Source organism: Saccopteryx bilineata, chromosome 12, assembly GCF_036850765.1.
Source record: "Saccopteryx bilineata isolate mSacBil1 chromosome 12, mSacBil1_pri_phased_curated, whole genome shotgun sequence".
In the NCBI taxonomy this organism is placed as follows: Eukaryota; Metazoa; Chordata; class Mammalia; order Chiroptera; family Emballonuridae; genus Saccopteryx; species Saccopteryx bilineata.
Window position 1 is genome coordinate 13,354,119 of NC_089501.1, and position 20,403 is coordinate 13,374,521.

Genomic DNA, 20,403 nt, shown 5'->3' on the forward strand with positions numbered 1-20,403 from the left:
TAATAATGTGATTCCTATTTAATGCTTATATTTTGTAATCACAGTTGACTTTAGTGTAGTAAGAATGAATCTTCCTCCTCTCTTGAGACTTTCTACAATCATATAAATACTGGAAAAAATAGGCCTTGACCAGTTGGCTTAGTGGTAGAGCATCGGCCTGAATGTAGATGTTGTGTGTGTGTCAGGGCACACAGGAGAAGTGAACATCTGCTTCTCCACCCTCTCCCCCTTCTCGCTCACTCTTTTCCTCTCCCACAGCCATGGCTCGAAAAGTTCGAGCAAGTTGGCCCTAGAAACTGAGGATGACTCCATGGCCTCACCTCATGCACTAGGATAGCTTGGTTGCTGAGCAACAGAGCTGTGATCCCAGATGGGTAAAGCATTGCCCTGTAGGGGTCTTGCCAGGTGGATGTAGGTTGGGATACATGTGGGAGTCTGTCTGTCTTCCCACCTCTCATTTAATTAAGAAAGAAAAAAACAGTGGAAAAATAAAGGGTTTCAATAAAATTATCAAGATGAATTTGCTGTTATTTAATAAGAATCAGATATGTTCCTGTTCAGAGTTCTACTGCAGTCCAAATCTTGTTATTGCGCATTTGTTACTGTGAACAAGTGGATACGTTTGGACGTTTAATGTAGTAAATACTGCTTGAAATAAGAGTGCTGCAGGTGGTGGGAGTTAAAGTGGGAAGGAAAAAGTAGGAATCTTTAATTTGGAGATGAATGTGGACTACTGCCCTCTTCTGGAAATAATAGGAAAAGCAACAGTGTGTAGATGGATAAATCTTCAAACATTTTCAAAATTCACTTCAATAACATGTAACATATGTCCACAATGTTCTGGTTTGCTATGGCACAGTGAGCCAAACCATAAGAATGCCTGGAATTATTCTCCTTTTGAAAAGTTGACAGATGTGATGGGAAAATAAAATTTCCCAGAAATGAGATACTTTTACTGGATAATACTATAGAGTATTAAATAAAAGTTGTGTGTATTTCCATGGCTCAAAAAAACTATACATTATTCCCATTATTTGTAAAAAACATTTTTGCTCTAGTTAGATGGGGAATAGAAATAGATACAGAATTCTTTTAGTTTAGTCCAAAGTTGGTCTTACAAGATGACTGTTCTCAAAATTAAGTTGTAATCCACTTTGGCTCTGGGAGGTGGGAGTTGGAATGTCTGCCTACTCTGTGGCCATCTTACATACCTCAACATGATAAATGCCATCTATGACAAACCCACAGCCAACATCATACTCAATGAGCAAAAATTAAAAGCAATCCCCTTAAGATCAGGAACAAGGCAGGGATGACCCCTTTCACCAGTCTTATTCAACATAGTCCTGGAAGTCCTAGCCACAGCAATCAGACAAGAAGAAGAAATAAAAGGCATCCAAATTGGAAAAGAAGAAGTAAAACTATCATTATTTGCTGATGATACGATACTGTACATAGAAAACCCTAAAGTCTCAGTCAAAAAACTACTGGACCTGATAAATAAATTCAGCAAGGTGGCAGGATATAACATTAATATTCAGACATCAGAGGCATTTTTATACATCAACAATGAACTGTCTGAAAGAGAAATTAAGAAAACAATCCCCTTCAGTATTGCAACAAAAAATAAAGTACCTGGGAGTAAATTTAACCAAGGAGGTTAAAGACTTGTACTCGAAAAATTATAAAACATTGATAAAAGAAATCAAGGAAGATACAAACAAGTGGAAGCATATACCGTGTTCATGGATAGAAAGAATACACATAATTAAAATGTCCATATTACCCAAAGCAATCTATAAATTCAATGCAATTCTTATTAAAATACCAATGGCATACTTCAAAGATATAGAACAAATATTCCAAAAATATATGTGGAACCAAAAAAGAACATGAATAGCCTCAGCAATCTTGAAAAAAGAAGAATAAAGTGGGTGGTATCACACTTCCTGATATCAAGTTATACCACAAGGCCATTGTAGTCAAAACAGCTTGGTACTGGCATAAGAACAGGCAATAGATCAATGGAACAGAACAGAGAACCCAGAAATAAACCCACACCTTTATGGACTATTAATATTTGACAAAGGAGGTAAGAGCATACAATGGAGTAAAGACAGTCTCTTTCACAAATGGTGTTGGGAAAATTGGACAGCTACCTGCAAAAGTATGAAACTAGACCACCAACTTACACCATTCACAAAAATAAACTCACAATGGCTAAAAGACTTAAATGTAAGCTGTGAAACCATAAGCATCTTAGAAGAAAACATAGTAAGCTCTCCGACATCTCTCACAGCAATATATTTGCTGATTTATCTCCATGCGTGAGGGAAATAAAGGACAGAATAAACAAATGGGACTATATCAAACTAATAAGGTTTTGCACAGCTAAAGACAATATGAACAAAATAAAAGGACATACCACACAATGGGAGAACATATTCAACAATACATCTGACAAGGGATTAATAACCAAAAGAACTTTGATATAAATATATCAACACACTAGGAAGATAAACAATCCAATCAAAAATGGGCAAAAGAAATGAATAGACACTTCTCCAAAGAAGACATATGATGGCCAATAGGCAAATAAAAAAGTGTTCAACATCACTAATCATTAGAGAAATGCAAATTAAAACCACAATGAGATATCACCTCACACCAGTCAGAATGGCACTCATTAACAAAACAGCACATAATAAGTGCTGGAGAGGGTGCGGAGAAAAGGGAACCCTCCTGCACTGCTGAAGGGAATGTGGACTGGTGCAGCCACTGTGGAAAACAGTATGGAGATTCCTCAAAAAGTTAAAAATGGAACTGCCTTCTGACCCACCATCCCACTTTTAGGAATATATCCTAAGAACACCAAATCACTGATTCAAAAGAAGAAATGCACCCCCATGTTTATGGCAGCATTGTTCACAATAGCCAAGATCTGGAAACAGCCCAAGTATCCATCAGTGGACAAGTGGATTAAAAAGCAGTGGTTCATATACACAATGGAATAGTATGTGGCCATGAAAAAGAAGGAAATCTTACCTTTTGCAACAACATGGATGGACCTGGAAACTATCAGGCTAAGTGAAATAAGCCAGGCAGAGAAAGAAAGATATCATATGATCTCACTCATTTGAAGAATCCAATGAACAATGTGAACTGAAGAACAGAATAGAGGCAGGATCAAAGGGACCAGAGGGAAAGTGGACAGAGGGAAAGTGGATGAGAGATGGGATCAGAGAAGGGAAAGAGATTAATGAAATTATATATACATAACACAGCGTTATAGAGAGCAGGAAAGCAAATCCTGGAGGGAAGGGGGGAGGGCGTTGTGGGGAGTGGAGCAAGGAGGATGTTGAGGGGAACACAGGGGTCCGGGGGGGGGGGGTATTCAAAGAGACACTTGAATCTATGTAAACACAATAAACTAAAATCAATTAAAAAAAAACTATTACCAAAAAAAGAAATAGATACAGAAAAAGATGGTCACCAGCAAATTTTTGGAAGATCAATAGGCACAAGGCATAATAAAATTGTATTTTACAGACTGATTAAAACATTAACACCAGATAGGATTCAAATACTGTACTTTTTTTTTTTTTTTTTTTCATTTTTCTGAAGCTGGAAACAGGGAGAGATAGCCAGACTCCCGCATGCGCCCGACCGGGATCCACCCGGCACGCCCACCAGGGGCGACGCTCTGCCCATCCTGGGCGTCGCCATGTTGCGACCAGAGCCACTCTAGCGCCTGGGGCAGAGGCCACAGAGCCATCCCCAGTGCCCGGGCCATCTTTGCTCCAATGGAGCCTCGGCTGCGGGAGGGGAAGAGAGAGACAGAGAGGAAAGCGCGGCGGAGGGGTGGAGAAGCAAATGGGCGCTTCTCCTGTGTGCCCTGGCCGGAATCGAACCCGGGTCCTCCGCACGCTAGGCCGACGCTCTACCGCTGAGCCAACCGGCCAGGGCAAATACTGTACTTTTAACAACTGATTCTCTGCCCTAATGATCGTTTTAAGTATAAAAAAATGACATAGGAAAAAGTAGTTTATTATTTCATGCATTTAATACTTAAATAAGAACAATAAAAGAGGTACACAAAACTAGATTGTTATAAGAAAATTTTAAAATATTAATGAAAAAATATTAAATAGTACCTGAGAGAAAACAATAAAACTGTTATTTAAGATATTTTTATATTGCTTCTTTTTTGTTTGTTTGTTTGTTTTGTTTTTGGTTTTTTGGGGGGGGGTTTTTGGTATTTTTCTGAAGCTGGAAACGGGGAGAGACAGTCAGACAGACTCCCGCATGCGCCCGACCGGGATCCACCAGGCACGCCCACCAGGGGGTGACGCTCTGCCCACCAGGGGGCGATGCTCTGGCCCTCCGGGACCTCGCTCTGCCGCGACCAGAGCCACTCTAGCGCCTGGGACAGAGGCCAAGGAGCCATCCCCAGAGCCCGGGCCATCTTTGCTCCAATGGAGCCTTGGCTGCGGGAGGGGAAGAGAAAGACAGAGAGGAAGGAGGGGGGGGTGGAGAAGCAAATGGGCGCTTCTCCTGTGTGCCCTGGCCGGGAATCGAACCCGGGTCCCCCGCACTCCAGGCCGATGCTCTACCACTGAGCCAACCAGCCAGGGCTTATATTGCTTCTTGATTGGTGTCCTCACTGGCGATTTTTTTCACCTATGGACAGAATGACCATTACTACGGGTATTTAGAATATGCTGTTGGGCAGATGAACTTTAAAAGAGTAAAGAAGGTAAATTTGAAATTTCCACATTCGGCAGCTGCCCAGGCGCCCACTTTAGAGAACTCAGATTACAAGTGTCATTTAAACAACCAGTTCACCAAACTCAACAAAAATTAGGTATCGGGCCTGACCAGGCGGTGGTGCAGTGGATAAAGTGTCGGACTGCGATGCAGAGGACCCGGGTTCGGGACCCCGAGGTCACCAGCTTGAGTGCGGACTCATCTGGTTTGAGGAAAAAACCCACCAGCTTGAACCCAGGGTCGCTGGCTCCAGCAAGGGGTTACTCGGTTTGCTGAAGGCCTGCGGTCAAGGCACATGTGAGAGAGCAATCAATGAACAACTAAGCTGTTGCAACGTGCAATGAAAAACTAATGATTGATGCTTCTCATCTCTCTCCGTTCCTGTTTGTCCCTGTCTGTCCCTCTCTCTGACTCACTCTCTGTCTCTGTAAAAAATAAAAAAAATTAGCTATCGGTTCTGCTGAACTGGTGCGAACTAGCCAAATCCCGTCACTGCATTAAAACCTAAAATGCAGTCTAAGGTTGGTCTATCATCATAATAAAGATTTTCTAAGGAAGGTTAATCGTGAGCTCCCTTACCTTTCCAAGGTTGTCTTTTCATGTTCACTTGGGCATCTCGACACTGAAATTTCTGTCTCTGACAATGCAAACTAAGTTTCACATTAAGATCGATGAACATTTCAGAAAGTGGACCTCATCAGTGTAAAACCTGTAAGGCCACTGCACAGGCTATAAGACTGAACTCAAGCTCTCAGTACACCTTTCACTGGGTGGTAGCTTAAGTGCCAACCTGCCGTTTGCCTTGCACCTCACTTCCTTGGAATTCTAAATTGCACTTAGAGGTGAGATTAGTTCCTGTGTAGGCAAGCTGTTTAGATAGGGTCAAACACAAGGCCACCAAAATACAAAACGGCCATAGAAATGTACAAAAATCAGGACAGCTCAGGCCTCTGAGTTGATTGGTGGGTTATTGCCTATCAGCTCCAAACTCCAAACATTGCCTTGCTTCGAACACGGAAGCTAGATCTTGCAAATGTTTCTCCCTTGCTGTTAGAAGTCTCCATAGAGCTAGAGCAGAAGGAAGGTACTTCTTTTTCTGGCTCTAGAGCTCCTTTTCTTGATTTACTCCTGCTGGAAATGGCTGGCAGTGCATAGGATACCCCGTGGAACTTACTGCCCAGCTGGCCAGTTCCAATCCATGGTTCCCTCTCTGCTAGCCTCAGCCACTTACACTCAGAGGCGGATTCAACGGCGGGCGAACCAGATGGGCGCACTGGACCCGCGCCCTGGGCCCCAACTTCTGAAGGGCGCCACAAAACCTCGACCTGACACTTTTTTCTAACAACACCTAGTTTGGTCTCATATGTGCAATTTTAATATTAAAAGTATCTAATATTTTTTATGTATTTAAAAATATGGTTAACATGTATTTTTATTTTTCCCTATCTCTCTTTTTTTTTTAAGGGGCCCAATATTTTTGTGTGTCCGGGGCCTCAACCGACCTTAATCCGCCTCTGTTTACACTCTAGTGAGGGTTTCCTGCTTATTCGTTTTGATCCATAATTCCCTGCCCGTCAGTCTTAGTCTGGGAATCAAGAGGTCTTTTCCAACTTCCGCAGGCTACAAGCATACCTTCTTCAGAGACATTCGAACACCAGCATTGGATAAGGAACCCTGCAAAATGTGTTCCTTCTTTGGGTACTGTCTCTCGGCACTAGGGTATTCTTTAAACACTTTTTTCTTTCTTAGTAGCTAATCCCCCATAAATAGTTAATAATTTTTTTTATATTAAACCTTGCTTGTTAAAATGATCGTGTGGTTTCTGTCTTCTGACCAGACGCTCACTGATTCTCAAAGGAGGCAGCACACCCCTCTGAAAATGTCTCATAAAATCAGATAGGAATGACCAGGGTGAGGCATTAAAACAGCGCTTCCGAGTACGAACCTGTATGGAGCTTGCAAGTCTATGGCCATGGAGCTGCCAATCCTTTAAAGTGGCTCGGGGGTTTTAGGCTTCAATATATTTGAATCACTTCTATTAAATTCAGCTATGGCAGTTTTGTACATTCAGATTAGAATTAGGACAAAAGAAATATGACCAGTATAATTTGCTGGAATCCTTCTTTATATGTGGGAGACGGGCTGTGGGCTGGCAAAGTCATTATAGCCTAAGGTTTAGTTTTAACACTAAGCCTTTCCCACCCTTTTAATACTAAGATCTTTTCAACACTAAGCTTTTCTCCACACCCTTGACTGTTGCATGATGTAGGGTGGTGCACTCTTAGGAGGAATCCAATTTATGCCTCAGATAAGTGGCTTTGTATTCAGAGACTTCCCTATTTGTATATTGGATTAAAGGTTTTAATTGTTTATGCTATACAGTGGTACCTTGAGATACAAATTTAATTCGTTCTGTAACTGAGCTCATAAGTCAGTCAACTAGTACGTATATCAAACTGCCGATACTGGACCAGTGTGCCAATGCACCAACTAGCCACAGCTTCCCGAATCACAACTTGTATCTTGGAATTTTGCTCGGATCTTGAACAAAAATACGGACTAAGTCGCAGCTCGTATCTTAAAAAAATTTGTATGTTGGTCTGTTCATATCTCAAGGTACCACTGTATAATAAAGCAAAGACCTGGGGCTCACTCTCTCTGATATTGCCATCAGCACTGAAGAGGCCTCCCGATCCCATCCTCTTTTCTCCATGAGTCTATTTTCTCAATTCCGCACCGTTCTCCCTCAGGACCCAGAATTACTAGCCGCGCTGGTCCGCAGCATTTATAGACTTAACTCTGATCTTAAATGGAGCACTTTATAAATAAGAATGATTCCTCCAGTTTTAAGAAATCCCTCTGTCACTTAGATTCCTCCCTGGATTATATTCCTCAGTCCTTTGCTCCAGAGTCCACGCTTACAACATTCACCATTTAGGTTTCCTTTCCTGCTTTAAGCGTTTTCATTTCTTTGCCTTTTTTAAACATTTCCTTTGAATTATTTTATTGATTTTATATCACTCACCAAAATAGGCATTGATTGTAGTATCAATTAAGCTAAAGTTTTAATTTATACTGTCCAAAAAAATCTCATTTTTGCTTTCCAGAATTTCCAATATGTACAATATATTGTTTTCCAACTGGTTAACCTAAAGAACAAAATTTCAAGTTTTAAAAGTACTTTTATATTTTAAATATACTTTATATGATATTTTTCTCTATCTTAAAATTTCATTCTACTGTAAAAATACCAATGATGTGATGTTTATACTGAAATATTATAAAGCCCTCAATACCACTCCGAACAACCGTCATAATGACATCGGCCTGCCAAGAAGGAGCTTTCCCAGCTTTGATGAAGAGTCCGTGTTCGGCTGACCAGTTGTTAACACTGTCAGTAACTGGAACGTCTGAAAGTTTTGAACAAGACTTTGGAAGCTACAACCAGGTGACTCAACTATTTATAATTATAGTTCAGTGTCCAGAGTTGAGCAAGAAAAAGCAATACCTGAAATTCAGGAGAACTTCAGCAGAAAGAGGTGTCAATTGACAAATATGGAAACTGAGATTCAGTCAGGTTCAATGACTTTTTTCAGGGTCACACAGGGGGAATGTGGCTGAGCAGGATGTAGACTGTTATCTTTTCATCTCTACCACATTGAATTTGGTTAGACTACTGCTCTGAAGCTGATGAGGATCAGAGCTCCTTGTGATTAAATTACTTTTAAAAGGCAACATTTTAAAGGTTCTCGTCAAACCTAAACTTTATGATCATTTTGATTATTATATTATTTGTTTATTTATTTATTTATTTGGGAGCAAGAAAGAAACAGGAATGGAGAGAGATGAGAAGCGTCAACTCATAGTTGCATCACTTTAGTTGTTCATTGATTGCTTCTCATATGTGCCCTGACCATGGTGGGGGGGGCTCCAGCTGAGCCAGTGAACCCTGCTCAAGCCAGAGACCATAGGGTCATGTCTATGATCCCACGCTCAAGCTGGTGACTCTACTGAAAATTCTACATTTACATTTCTCTCAAAACAATGACCATTATAGAAGAAAATCTTCAAAGGTATATTTTAAATAATAATAATTATTATTTCTTTTTAAAAAGCACTGGAATCATGTCAGAAGATAAAAATCTAAGCTTGCTTTTCTAATGTTTCTATAGTGATGTCATCAAAGTCTCAATTATATCATCAGTAAAAGGCGCCTAATAATATACGGTCTTTTGTGAAGAAAAAAGAGATAATATGTGGGAATTACTTTGAGCTTTTCTTCAGAAAATCACTATAGTACTAACATTTTTAATATGTCATAGTGCTAGCAATTTAAATTTATGTCTTATTTAAAATTTGTTATGTTTTGAGGTAATCACCACAGAAAGTAGACTTGTATATGATAAAATCACAATTTAGTAATAAATACCTTTTTGCCAGGTGGGTACTTGAAATATTGGGGGCACTTTGTAAAGTATATGATTGTCTAACCACTATGTTGTATACCTGAAACTAAAAGAAAATAATATTAAATGTGAACGGTAATTCAAAAATAAAATAAATTAAAAATGGGTACTTTTTCATGTTGCAGGAATATGACTTTAGAATTAGCTTATCATCTCTTTTTTTGTATAAAACTGTTTTTTTGACGAATGATTTGGCCTTTGTCATGGGATTTATTTTCAAACCACTAGATGGCGCAATTTGAGGTCTAAAGCCAGTGGGAAAAAAATGGTCAGCGGCTTGGTGACAGTTACCTTCTCTTTAGCAAAAAGAAAATTGAGGGAAAACATGAGAGGCGAATGTTATTACTATGTGAATTTACAGAATGTCCTCCTCCAGAGGCAGAGGAGTGGAGAGCACAGTATGAGGTCAGGAGACATTCCTAGGTGCAGTCCTTCACTAACTAGCTCTTAGACAACTCACTTCACTCATCCGAACACGGGTTTCTTCTTCTTACTCTAATTCCACCCTCTCTTCCCTTCTCTGGAACCAGGACAGAGATCATGGTTCTGTGGAAGCCACAGGATATAGATACGAAGCACTCAAGAAGGAAGATGATAGTGTTCAGTGTAAGTGCTTGGTCTGAGAGGGCTGCTAGTCAACAGTCACAACCATTAATTACTATTCCTGACTCTGCTATGTTCCACAGCAGGATGTGACCACAGTAAACTTCCTCTGCCCGTGTCCCCTTCTCTATGAAATCGACTCTTAAAATTTGACACCTGCCTCCTCTACAGGATTAATGAGCTAATGCTGCCAAAGGCCAAATCTTTTCATGAAAGCTGCTAATTACAAGCTAAGCATCAGTGGGTGAAGGCATAACTAAAGCCTGCCCTTTTATCTGTATTAAAATCCTGTGTTGGGTGATATCATTCCCACATGTAAAAGAACATTTTTCTGGAGAAGTGAAAATTATTAAGAGGGAGGAAGGAAATTAGGCTTTTGAAGGACAGTGTAAAACCAGGAGACAACCCCCCTGCACAGAGAAGGGTGAGGCTGACAGAATAGCCTCTTCCTTGGTAAGAAGAAAAATTGTGTAAGAGTGGAAGTTTTGGATCCATTTTGAGTTGATTTTTGTGCATATTGTAATATAAAAAATGTTCAAATTCCATTCTTTTATTTATGGGTGTCCAGTTTCCCCAGATCCATTTGTTAAAGAAACCGTCCTTTCTCCAATGCTATATTCAATGCTGAAAAAATGGAAAGCTTCACTCCTCACTACAGTGCTGGGAGTGCTAGCCAGATCAACTAGGCAGGAAAAGGAAACAAAAGGTGCCCATACCAGAAAGAAAGATGTAAAATTATATCTTTTGGCAGATGATATGATCTTAGATGTAGAAAACCCTAAAGACTACACACATACACACACACACACTGTTAAAACTAAGAAACGATTTCAGAAAAGTTGTAGGATACCAAATCAAGAAACAAAAATCAGTTGTGCCCTACACACTAACAAAAAACTATCCAAAAAAATTTTTTTTAAAGGAAACAATATAAAATACCTAGGAATAAATTTAAGGAAGTAAAAGATTTATACACTGAAAATTATGAAACACTGATGGAAGAAATTAGACACAAACGGGATGATATCCTGAGTTCATGGATTTAGTAACAATATTTTTTAAATTTCCACAATACCAAAAACAATCTATAGAGATTCAACACAATCCTCATCAAAATCTGAATGGCGTTTTTTACAGAAATAGGACACAGCCATCTACATTTATATTTTTTAATATTTACTTTCCATTAAAATAGTGAATACTCTTATAGAATTACCCATAGGATAGATTAGTGAAAAACTATTTCATTTTTCAAATTATTGCTTCAAGGTCTTAGTTATAGTCTGAAAATACAAAAAGAGAAAAAAAATTTTAGCTTGTTTAGTAGTGTGGTAAACTCACTACGTTACGACTAGAAAACCTAGATCTTATTTCAAACCACGTGATTCGCTAGCCATGAAATAATAAAAGTAAGAATAACAATAAGTAAGAAAATCTTTCATTTGGATTTTTTTAATGTACAATTTTCCCACATCTACTAGTATTTATTTTTATCATACTCTTTCTGGAAGTCAGTTTTCTTATCTAAAAAATGAGGATAAGAACCCCAACTTCAGCATCTGCACAGGAATACTGTAAAGATGGGACAAAAAAACATGTAAATCTGCATTTAAAATCACAAACTGCTATGTAGAACTATTAATATTGCTACTAATGTGAAGAACCACTATGGCAATGTATAAAAGCATTAAGGGTCACTAGAAGAAAGAAGACTGAGTCTAACTAAATCGGTCGGCTGTGAGAACCTGGAGGCAGCATACCTGGACCTCATAAATATCTCATACCCACACATACCTCCTACGTCTCTCACAAATGAACAACACTTAGTTAACAACCATGGGCCTGCGGATGAAAGGAATTCTGGCTAAAGATGCATTTTCCAGTCTCATCTTATATCAGAAATTTGAGCTAGTCCCAGATGATGATTCCAAGTTGTCTCTTGGATATTTGGGCTGTGAGAGTTCTTAGAGCACATACATTTATAAGAAGCTTTATTTTTCTATTGGGAAACCTTTGCTCCTGAAATGAAACGGCTACAACAACAATATTCTCTTAGGCAGCCAAAGATTATCTTCTTCTGTGTGCTAAAAATGAGTTACATTAAGTAATTGTTTGGGGGCATGTATGTTATAAGGTTGCCCTACTATATATACTTCCCTTCTGTTGACCTTCTCAAAACAATTTTCCCCAGTGTGGGACATACACTCCACACATACCATCTGGTCAGAAAAATCAATAGATGCTTAAATGCCTGGAAGCATTTCTCTCTGTTCACAATAGCTTTATTATCTCTGTGTTGAAATAAAATGCTTTTTGATCAGAATCCTCTTTCTTAGCACGTAACAATAGATAGATGGAAGCTGTTCGATCAGAGCAGAAAACCACCATACTCAGGATGAATCAAAGATTTACGAAACACATTGACAGAGCTAAAGATGTCCTTACCTGGGCAATTATGTCTGTAATTTCTGAATAACTGCGGCATCGTCTCACACAAGATCGAGCCAAGAAGTCTTCCACCAGCCGTGTTCCAATGCCATATCCCCTGTGGGCGAAGAAAAGAACGTGGTCTGGAAATAACATTTAAACAACAACATATCCAGGGAATATTAACTAGTCTACAAACAAAGGAATTGGAGGAGTCAAGGCTGAGCCAAACTTGATAGTGCACACTAAAGGTAAAGAAGTTTGGTTGGTGTTTGTGGCCCAATAATTCTCATTAGCAAGTAACTTCCTCATTATTAGCTGTTGACAGAAACAGAATGAGGATGTAGCTAACTTGTCTGCTACAGGTGTGGTATCTGGATGCTCCTTTTCTCTCAGCAGAGTTACCATGGTAGGAGGGCAGGCACATCTGGGATGGTCTCTGGGAGGAGAGGATGAGGGGAATAGAGAAATAATTTTTGTTGCCAGTGTAGATGCCAATAGTTAGAACTCTGAATTTTAGTGAAAAGAAAAAAGAGCCAAATTTAGAAAACTAACTTTTCATTTCAGGGAAACTGAATCTATGGGACTTGGGAGAAAGCATCTATATCAGCTCTACCTTACAACAAATAGTGTGAGTAGTACTTGAAGAAGCATAACTGTGAAAACACTTTATTGAGATGTGACCTGAGTCTGTGGCTAACATGGCTGAGCGGACACTCTCAACAAGATCAACCGAAGAACTTTCAATCTAGTTGAGAAAGTATGAACTTAATGGTGGAAATAAAAAAGAATAAGCCTGCCTTTGCCAGACCGCTAACACTAAATTGGTCTTTTCATTTCACAGCAACATGTAAGTAGACAAGTGAAACAATTTGAACGGAACAACAGAAGACCCAACAAGATAAACACACCACAGTTTGTAGAGGCAATGTTCACTCCACAGGGTCTAAAAGCTTGGGGGAGGGTGTAATTTGGAGACTGGGAGGTTGTGGGGAGACAGATTTGATGTCAGAGTGCTCATTTACTCATTAAGCAGTGAGATATTCTACTTATACTTCTGAGCGGATAGCAACATTCAATTTAGCTTACTTGTCTTTCAGGAAAAATGTTTTGTGATTCTAAACAGGAAGTTCACACAGAATAGACTTTAAAAAAATAAATACAGGCCCTGGCCGGTTGGCTCAGCGGTAGAGCGTCGGCCTGGCGTGCGGGGGACCCAGGTTCGATTCCCAGCCAGGGCACATAGGAGAAGCACCCATTTGCTTCTCCACCCCCCCCTCCTTCCTCTCTGTCTCTCTCTTCCCCTCCCGCAGCCAAGGCTCCATTGGAGCAAAGATGGTCCGGGCGCTGGGGATGGTTCCTTGGCCTCTGCCCCAGGCGCTAGAGTGGCTCTGGTCGCGACAGAGCGACGCCCCGGAGGGGCAGAGCATCGCCCCCTGGTGGGCAGAGCATTGCCCCTGGTGGGCGTGCCGGGTGGATCCTGGTCGGGCGCATGCGGGAGTCTGTCTGACTGTCTCTCCCCGTTTCCAGCTTCAGAAAAATACAAAAAATAAATAAATAAATACATACATACATACATACATACTTTACAGAAATAGTTATAACAGGATTAAAAAAAACATTTTCTTGTGTTTTCTAATTTTTATGCATATATACAGGCTTGGCCACTGGGAACAGTGATGGGAAGCCAGAATATTATGGTCAGTGTTTTGCTCAAATATATATTGCTTTGGTCAAAGGGTATGCTCCTGCAAAGTAGATATTTTGTTTATTTATATATCAAATTAAAAATGTAAGATGCTCTCAGCAGAAGCTATTAAAGATAGCCAAATGTGAATTATTGTTTTTCTTAAGGCAAGTCATTTCGGCAGCCTCTCAAATTTTATTCTTTAACTAATATTTCATTTATATTTGTTAAAATGTGTCCTCAAATAGTAGCTAAGCAGAAGTATTTTTTTTTTAGTCAAATGAGTGAATTACTTCATTTGTACAGATGTTCTAGAGTGCAAATTTAACATAAGCTAAATAAAATGGTGTAACTTCTGGAAATGCTAATGACATGTTTAAGTATGACCTAAGTGTAAAATAGTTTAAGCAGCTCTTACTTTTACAGACAATTTAGCTGAGGATGCACCCCTGACTAATAAGAAGAAATCAAGGAAATAAAAAACAAATAAACATGGATCAAAATAAATACAGGACAATTAAAAAGAACTTTCTAATAGAAGAATAAACAGGTAGACAGGGAGAAAACCAAGGGTTAAAAAAACACACAACAACTTTAGGCCCTGCCTGGTGGCTCAGTGGATAGAGCGTTGGCCCAGGGTATGAATGTCCCAAGTTCAATTCCAGGTCAGGGCAGACAGGAGAAGTGACCATCTGCTCCTCTCCCCCTCCCTCTTCTCCTGCAGCAGCCAGTGGCTCGATTGGTTCGAGCATGGGTCTGGGTGCTGAGGTTAGCTCAGTTGGTCTGAGCACGTTAGCCTTAGGCACTGAAAATAGCTCGGTATTTCAGCATCGGTCCCTGATGGGTTGTTGGGTGAGTCCTGGTCAGGGTGCATGTGAAAGTCTGCCTCACTATCTCCCCCCATCACCTAAAAAACAAACAAAGAAAAAAAAACAAAATAAAACAAAATTTTAATATTTATTTTATGTTTCTTTCTGTATTCCAAATGAAAATACAATGAACCCTTTTAAAAAGCTCTAAAATGCTCAACTCAACTAGGCTGAATTTCCCATTCAACCTAATAAAAATCTTCTAACTAATACAGATTTTTTTATTATTGTTCTTTTTAGGATCCATATTAAGAGTTTTAAAAATGTTGACAGATATTTTATCATTGGACAAAAATCTGATATCCATATAATTATTCTGAGAAATTTAAAGGCTGAATTTGCACAGAAGGAATCTCCATTGATAAAGACAAGTAGAATGAACTTTATTTTAAAGGAAGAAGTGGGTTTCTCCTACATTTTTAAGTAAAGTGTAGTAACTGTAAGAGCATTCAAACAATAATTAGGGAAAAGGAAATCAGCCTTTTACCCATAATCCCCTCTCTCTTCATTCTCTCAGCTTTTATATCCTTCCACAGACAGTCTATGCTTATGTAAGCATATATTTATATAAGAAGGAGTTAAGTTAGAACAGAAGACTAATTAATGTAAAGAATCAAATTTGATGAGCCATCATGTTAAAAGAAAAATTTCATTTTACCACCTTCTTTATAAGCAACTAGCAAAGAAATGATTTCCAACTACAAAGAAAACATTCCACGCTTAATATTCTTGGGAAAAGAAGTCCCTTCCTATTACTTTATGACAACTCAGATGTCATCTGGCAGAAATTATATCTTTTCTTTAAGATGTTATTTATTAAAATAGAAGTACTGGTGAAATGGAGCAAGAGAAATCATTAGAGGTGGACAATGTACAAAGGATGTTAAGAAACAATTCTCATTCCACAGGAATGAAAGACTTCTACTTACATTTTATCCAAATATGTATTCACATCTTCATCTTTTTCATAATCCTTACACAGTTGGGCAACCAGAGCTCCATAGGTGAGGACAAAGAGATCTTTATTCTGGACAAAAAATGGATAGATCACGTTATAGGCAGTTACAAACAATAGACTATCTTTTAGTCGGATGCAGCTTTCCAGATCACGTGTTACTCTTCCACCCTCCATTGAACTCACATTTGAATACCTTACTGGAAGGGTGGGAAAGAGCTATGAAATCAAATTAATTTCTTAACATGAGAACCTCTTTCTATGCATTCATTTGTGTTATATAACTTCCAGCATATTTTCATGGAGGAAGTTTCTAAAGAAATATTAATTGCTAATATAAATTCTTATTGTTCTGGAATGGCCTTTGGTATATGCTGCCCATGCTTTCAGTTGGAAGAAACGGCTGGTGAGACTTCTCATGAGTCTGCATACTCCCTAATGGGTTCCAGATCTGCCAGGAGGACCATTGGGATAAACCCAACTGTAGCAGTAGATTCATGATTTTTTTCTTTATATTTAGAGAAAAAAAAAACAGAAGAACTTGCACTTTCCTTACAGAGATCCAAAATATGTCTTGTTTTCAGAGTAAATTAAAAATTAAAACTAAAACTGAGGATAATTAAGAGTTGGCTTCACATAAATATGTATGTTGAACTATAGGAAACAGAAAACACAAAGTGCAATCAATCCATTTTAAAAAGTCTCTGTTTTGCATCTATCATTGAATACTATCTAAGAAAGGACAGGAGACATTATCCCAATGTTCTCAGTCCTGCAGAAGAGGAAATGGGGCCTCAGGAGGAACGAGTGAGTTGCCCAGTGAGCCAGCAGGTGGCAGAGCCTGGGATTGTAGGTTCCCCTTAGACAGCAGTCACCGCTGCGTGCACAGAAGAAGGCACGTTTGCAGTAGAGGTGGGTCGGTCAGGGAGGTAGGAAGGATTGTCACTGTTGAAAATTATCTTATTCTGTGCATAATCTTGTATTTTTATGGAAAGTCAAATGTGGATTCCAGGTTAGAAGGGGTGCCCTTACCTCTATGCTTAGGTATCTTGGATAGCCTGACATATACAGAAAAACAAAGCCTGATAATATGTACTTAATATCTTTTCTTTTCTTTTGGTATTTTTCTGAAGCTGGAAACGGGGAGAGACAGTCAGACAGACTCCCGCATGCGCCCGACCGGGATCCACCCGGCACACCCACCAGGGGCAACGCTCTGCCCACCAGGGGGCGATGCTCTGCCCCTCCCGGGCGCCGCTCTGTCAATACCAGAGCCACTCTAGCGCCTGGGGCAGAGGCCAAGGAGCTATCCCCAGCACCCGGGCCATCTTTGCTCCAATGGAGCCTCGGCTGGGCTGCGGGAGGGGAAGAGAGAGACAGAGAGGAAGGAGAGGGGGAGGGGTGGAGAAGGAGATGGGCGCTTCTCCTGTGTGTCCTGGCCGGGAATCGAACCTGGGACTTCTGCACACCAGGCCGACGCTCTACCACTGAGCCAACCGGCCAGGTCCAATATCTTTTTTTAATTATGGGCAGAAAGGGTCAACAAACCAATAAAATTATTTATTATTTATTTAACAAAGGGACATTTATAAAATGTTATATAATTTTGATCCAAATACTTCCAAAATTGGTCTAATACCACCTGAGTCCTCGCTATTATGTATAGGTCTATAGCATGACAATTTTTTAATCAAATAGAATATTTATGTATATTATCACTAAATAAGTTTTAAATGAATAGATTCTAAATATTATATAACACATATAGACATAATCTATGTTGAAAAATATAAATCAAAATGTCATAAATGTATGTAGAATATACATCATATGTATTAATTGATATTACATTAAGGACACTATTATATTTAATTCAGGTATAAGAAAGTAACAAATGCATTAGTATTTCTACCAGGAAACGAAGAATCTAAAGGAAGTGATTTAAATAAAAATATTGTTAAATCAAGGAAAGGTCATCATGTGTTGAATTTTAGTTTTGTTCTTATTTCAGTTTTCCAAGAACTTAATCATAAATATATGAATGCCTATATATGAAATATCTGCCTAATATATAAGGAGCCACAGCAGAAAATAAATTACTGCTACGTGCCAATACCACAACATAGAAATAAGCAAAGGTGAAGGAGAGAGAGAGAGAGGTGATGATGATAACACGGTGTTATCACTAGCAATAAAACAAAAGAATTTAAAAGGAGATAAAATTATACGCTATCTATATGCCACAGCCCCAGCACTATGTCCATTTATAATTAAGGTCAAGCTGAAATGATGGAATTTTCTTTTCTCTCTCTCTCTCATTTTGATGGGTTAATACTAACTATATTTCACTTCCAGGTGACTTTTTAATGCAATATACCCATAAAGGCCAATTTTCTCCATTCTGCTTCATGGCCAAAGGCTGTACCTTGAACTACCGGTCCAGTAAGGTCTCAAGTTCATATAACTTATTACAAGAAAGGTCAAAATAACTTATATCAATTTTTAAAACAAGTATTTTCATGTATGAAAAACAAAACACCATTAACTAGTTCAGGAGTTTTTGGCTATATCAAGATAAATATGCATTTTTATCAAGTGACTTAGATATAATATAAACTGTGTACAGTTTTTATTTTTAGCATTTGAGAGACCCGCTTAAAAATAAATCAAGATCTTAGCATGCCAGAGGGACATCTGTAGGTATATCCAACTGGAGTGTGAATGGGTTAGTCATACAACTTTTAGTACCCACGGCTGAAATTACTAAATTTTATGCAAGGCTTATTAGTCTCCTGAAATAATTAACAGAGCTTTAAATTTAATAATGAGCTTTTACATATGTATCTTCTGAAAGCCTAAAACTATAATAAGAGAGGATTAAAGAAGAATATCCCAATCTAATCTGTAAATAATTGAGTTTATTTAAACAAATAACTCTGTACTATAAATATATAGAAAATATAATAGCACATACCAAATTACAATAATAACCCCTTACACTTAAGACTAAGGAATATATTTTTGAAGGCAATCTTTTAATACTGAGTTTTATATGATATATTTCTATTTACTTTAATATATAATCAACTATTTTCTATGCTTTTCATTTTCTATTTCATGAAGTATGAAATGCAACAAATTACATGTGGAAAATACAAAGAATTGCTTAATCTTTTCATATTTTCTGTCCGAGACAAGAAAAATTTGACACTTCAGCTATAACCAGTCAGCAAAGAAGACCATGGGATATGAATAAAGAAATGATTATTCTGTTACAGTGAGTAAGAGGTTGTAACTATTCCCAGAGGTGTCATTTAGGATTCATTTCACTAAACACTCCCTTGAGCCACTGAAAAACTCTACTTACAGCATTACCTTTCAAAATAAATTAGGAATCACTTAAAACACTTGAGAACATGTTTATAAAAAGATCTTACTATTTTCTGGTATTCTGGTCTTCTGTGTGCAGGGCGAGACATAGTGCTTGATAGAAGAATGAAATTTTCGCTTTCTTTCCCTTGGCTTTGTTTTGTGTTTGCAAGCTTTGAGACACGAGTGCAACTTGTGCACTCCACTGCTTTTGCTCTTTGCTAAACTGAAGAGGACAGTCACAACCAGGACTGTGCGTAGCCACGTACCTCGCCGCAGAGCAAGTAAGTACTGCTTTCTTTATGAAGATGAGCTGTAATCTAGAGGCATAAAAGCTGAGAGTGGGAAGTCAGACGGAAGCACCATCTACTGAAAATTCTTTAGCCCAAGGGAGTACAAGAGTGGTGTTTTGCTCTCCTGCCAAGGCATTGTTTTAAAATCACAAACAGAAAGCTTCATAATCCAAGATAGATCTAAATGTTAGCATTATTCAGTCTTTGTATTGATTGTTATATGAACTCAAGACAGGATCAGCAATCTCTAGGCACAAAATCCTGGGTACAGACCACATCAACTCTAATGGGTATCACATTATCCCCCCCAAAATTGACATCACAGACACCATCTTGTGTGATTAAAAAATTCAACTATATCTGGTAACATTTTATTTAGAACCAGTAGTTTGAAGAAGTGCTAGAATTTTGGTTGCTGATATTTTCTTATAAAATTATTGCTCAAAATGGGTATTCTATATAGTTTAATAATGTATGATGATTCTGGCAGATAGAGAAAGCCCTTAGCTTTCTTTTGATAGTCTCTGAGATGTTGGCTATTGAAAGCTCTCTTTATACAGAAGTATAGATATTTAAAGTTGAAACAAGAATCCCTCTCATCTTGACAACTGCAGGGTGTGGAGGATCAAAATGTTTCCAAGAATAGTAGCATAAAACTTAATTAAAGAAAGTCGTTTCCTACTTCTTACAGTTTGAGTCAATTATCCCTATGTGTTCTGGAAAATTCTTGCTATAAAGTGACAGACTACTGACGACGTTGAAGAATGTGGTGTAGTTGAAAGACCTAGGAGGATTTGGGAGGCTTATGCTAAGCGGCAGATCTACCGTTTACTGGCTGTGTGACTTGGGAAAGCCATTTTATTGCTCTCTGGCTCAGTTTCCACATCTGCAAAATGGTAATAATAATATCCACCTCACAGAATAATTGTGAATATCAAAGAGATAATATATGCTATGAAGCATATTA

General features: G+C 38.6%; 1 protein-coding gene and 1 non-coding gene across 2 annotated transcripts in view; both read right to left on the reverse strand.

The window, feature by feature from the left end:
• TRAPPC3L (trafficking protein particle complex subunit 3L) overlaps window positions 1–19,253 on the reverse strand; it is a 48,571-nt gene extending 29,318 nt beyond the window's left edge. Inside the window, exons 1-3 of the mRNA XM_066248163.1 lie at window positions 19,212–19,253; window positions 15,749–15,846; window positions 12,282–12,381 (exon numbers count right to left, since the gene is read on the reverse strand). Of these exons, the coding sequence (XP_066104260.1) occupies window positions 12,282–12,381; window positions 15,749–15,846; window positions 19,212–19,253 (240 nt within the window). The remainder of the gene's footprint in view (window positions 1–12,281; window positions 12,382–15,748; window positions 15,847–19,211) is intronic.
• Window positions 4,560–4,635, reverse strand: TRNAS-GGA (transfer RNA serine (anticodon GGA)). The gene has a single exon. It is a non-coding gene; the product is annotated as a tRNA-Ser (tRNA).
• Window positions 19,254–20,403: the final 1,150 nt, after the last annotated feature.